This window comes from Plasmodium gaboni, chromosome 3 (genome assembly GCF_001602025.1).
Source record: "Plasmodium gaboni strain SY75 chromosome 3, whole genome shotgun sequence".
Classification (NCBI taxonomy): domain Eukaryota; phylum Apicomplexa; class Aconoidasida; order Haemosporida; family Plasmodiidae; genus Plasmodium; species Plasmodium gaboni.
Window position 1 is genome coordinate 799,715 of NC_031483.1, and position 3,377 is coordinate 803,091.

Consider the following 3,377-nt stretch of genomic DNA (forward strand, 5'->3'; position numbering starts at 1 on the left):
TTTTTGTATGAAGGTTAAAAAATTATATATAGTCAAAGTTATAATTACACTTAAAACCATATGTTCCCTTTTCTTTTCATAAAAATGCAAAATTATTTTGTTTAAATAATTTAAGAAAACATTAGTCATGTGTATATCTTTTTTTAAGGAATATTCTAATAACTTATAACATTCAAAAAAATCGGGTTTATTAAAAAATAATGATTCTGTTTTTAAATCATTTTTTTTCAAATTTTCTCTTTTTATAAAGCATATATTAGAATGAATACTTTTAATTTCGTTTAGCCACTGGATTAAAAATTTTACAATACATATATGAGATATATATGTTAAATTCATGAACTTAATAATTTTCGTTGTATTTTCTTTTTTAAAACTTTTGAATCGTTTACTATAAATATATAAAGAACTTGATAATAAGTCATTAATATAATAAGATTTATAAAACAGAAGAGGGAAAAAAAAACTTAACCTTATGTGAGAACAATATATATTTGATAATGCAGAATTGTTCATTTTTATAATATCATGTAAATCGTAAATAATTTTTTCATTTCCATAAGACAGTATATTATCATCACTGTTATTATTATCAATAGTATTTATTTTATTCTCATTATTTATAGTATCCATTTTATTCTCATTATCAACAGAGTTGTCATTTATGTTTCCATCATTTTTGTCAGATACATTTTGTTTTTTATTTTTTTTCAAATTATTATTATTTAATAAACTGTTGTCATATTTTCTTTTATTAATATATTTATTATGATGATCACTAGAGTGGTTCATATCATCTGCATAATTATGATGAATCAATAAATCATCAGAGTTGTTATCACAAAGCCAACCTTCCAATGTATATATCTTTTTTGTTTGTTTAAAAAAATTATGTGTGTTAAGAAATTTATGTTTGTTTATATCTTTATTCTTTATATAATCTATATAATAGATGACTTTATTATCATGTATTAAATTGTTGATATTATCTTTTATATATAAATTAAAAAATAGATTTAAATGATACATATTATTATTATTATTATTACTATTATTATTAGTTTTATCATTTAAATGCATTAAGAAATGTATACATTCTTTTTCTGAATGAGATAAAAGAATTTTATAATAATTAAAATAATTGTTTATTTGAAATATAAAATCGAATAAGGTAAAATTTTTAATATTATTTATATTAAAATTTGTTGGGAAATCATTTTTATTATTTGTTAATTCTTTTATATTATTTTGTAGTGACATATCTTCTTCTTTATATTGTAAGGTGTGATTTGTTTTTATAAGATCTAAATGTATATGTTCTAATAATACTTCTTGTTTGGAATCAAAATTGTTCATATTTAATTTAATATTATTTGTATATTTATGATTTGATATATATAAGAAGCATTTTTTTTTTTTTGATTTCTGAAATTTGTTAATATAATGTTTTATTTTCTTTGTTTGTAAGATATTGTTTTTATTGTTACATATAAGGTTTGATAATTTTTCTTTTAAATCTATTTGATTATTATTTTCTATAGAAGATAATAATAAAGTGAGTATATTTTTATGAATATATTCTAAATTACTTATGAACATTAAAAAACGCATTATTGATTTGCCCATTTTAAATAAAAATATTTTCACAGATTCGTTATTCCATAGTTGTAAGAATATTTCCAAGGATAATGTTTTGATTAATATATATTCCTGATTATTATATTTGTTGATTAAATCAACACATTTGATAAATATATATTGTGTTATTAAAATACAAGAACATATATTTAATAAAAAATTTTTAATATATCTTAAAAATGTTAATAGTAAATGTTTTTTATATATATGATATGTTTCAATTTTTTCAAATATTAAACGGAATAATTTAAAATAAAGAATATTGAATAAAATTTTTTTTTTTTTTTTTTTTTTCTTCATCATATTTTTTGTATATGTCTTTTTTTTTATAGTATTATTATTTTTGATTGGTTTTATTATTATTGGTAATATGCGTTCTATTAGATTTACAAGGTAGTTATTTTTCATATTATAATTTTTCATAAGACTTATTAGAATAAATAAAAATAATATTAATGTATTTTTATTTAATATATTTAATATTAAGTTATAATACTTTGAATATTCTTCATCATCTTCATTCATAATAATTATTTTGTATACTAAAAATAGACACATGTTATTTATATAATTATCAGTAATTGAATAGAAATTTTTAAAAAAAAGAAAAAAATTTTCAAAGGGTAATGGTAAGGATATGGAACTAATGTTTGATATGAAATCATCACTTTCTTGATCATTTTGTTCACAATTATTATTATAATTATTATAATTATTATTATTATTATTATTATTATTATTATAATAATTATTATTATTATCATCGTTGTGATCATTTTTTTCTTTCTCTTTATTTAAATTATTTTTAATTATTTGTTGTGTATTTTTTTCTTGATGTGTATTTTTTTCTTGTTGTGTATTTTTTTCTTGATGTGTATTTTTTTCTTGCTGTGTATTTTTTTCTTGCTGTGTATTTTTTTCTGGTTGTGAATTTTTTGATAAATCTTTTTTGATTTTTTTATGAAATGAAAATAAATTTTGTAGAAAAAGAAATTTAACATTATGAATTATAATCATTTTATAATTAGTATAAAAAATATTTTTATAATGAATATAATTATTTTTTGGAAATAGATATAATTTGAATATATCTAAAATTTTAATATTATCTTTTATTTTTGTTTCAACTTGATTAAATAGATTTAAAACATTGGTTTGTTTACATTTGTAAGTAATTTCTTGCCATTTTTTTTTATATTCTTCATGTTTTTTATAATATTTGTATATAAGTATATTTTCACATTTTTTTTTTATATCACTTTTTATTTTATTTTCTATAATATTTATATTTTGTATATTATTTTTTAATTTATATAACCCTTGATGTGTTTTTGCATTGGTCACAAGTATATTATCTTTTTTTTTATATACATTATTATTTATAAAATCTACATCATTATAATTATCATGATGATTATATGTCATATGTTGTATTTCTTCATTTGGTTGCTCTGTATTATTTTTATTATAACCATGATCATATATATTTGTATTAACGTATTTATTTGTTTGATATATATTATTTCTTACAATTTTATTATATGTAGAAAAATTGCTCACTTCATCATTATTTTTGAATTCTTTTTGTAGGTCATATATTTCTTTCAGAATAAAATTTATATTATTTTCATCGTATTTATATTTTATAGTAATATCGTTTATTTTGTTTAATACATGTTTAATAGTTTCGTTATTGTTTTTTTCTCTTAATTTTTTTTGATAAAATATTTTCATTTCAT

General features: G+C 16.9%; 1 protein-coding gene across 1 annotated transcript in view; it reads right to left on the reverse strand.

The window, feature by feature from the left end:
• Positions 1 to 3,372, reverse strand: part of PGSY75_0322700 (hypothetical protein) — a gene marked incomplete at both ends in the record, with an annotated part of 7,605 nt that extends 4,233 nt beyond the window's left edge. The window contains one exon of the mRNA XM_018784078.1: positions 1 to 3,372. This exon is cut by the window's left edge and continues 3,617 nt beyond it. Within this exon, the coding sequence (XP_018643661.1) occupies positions 1 to 3,372 (3,372 nt within the window).
• Between the last annotated feature and the right edge of the window lie 5 nt (positions 3,373 to 3,377).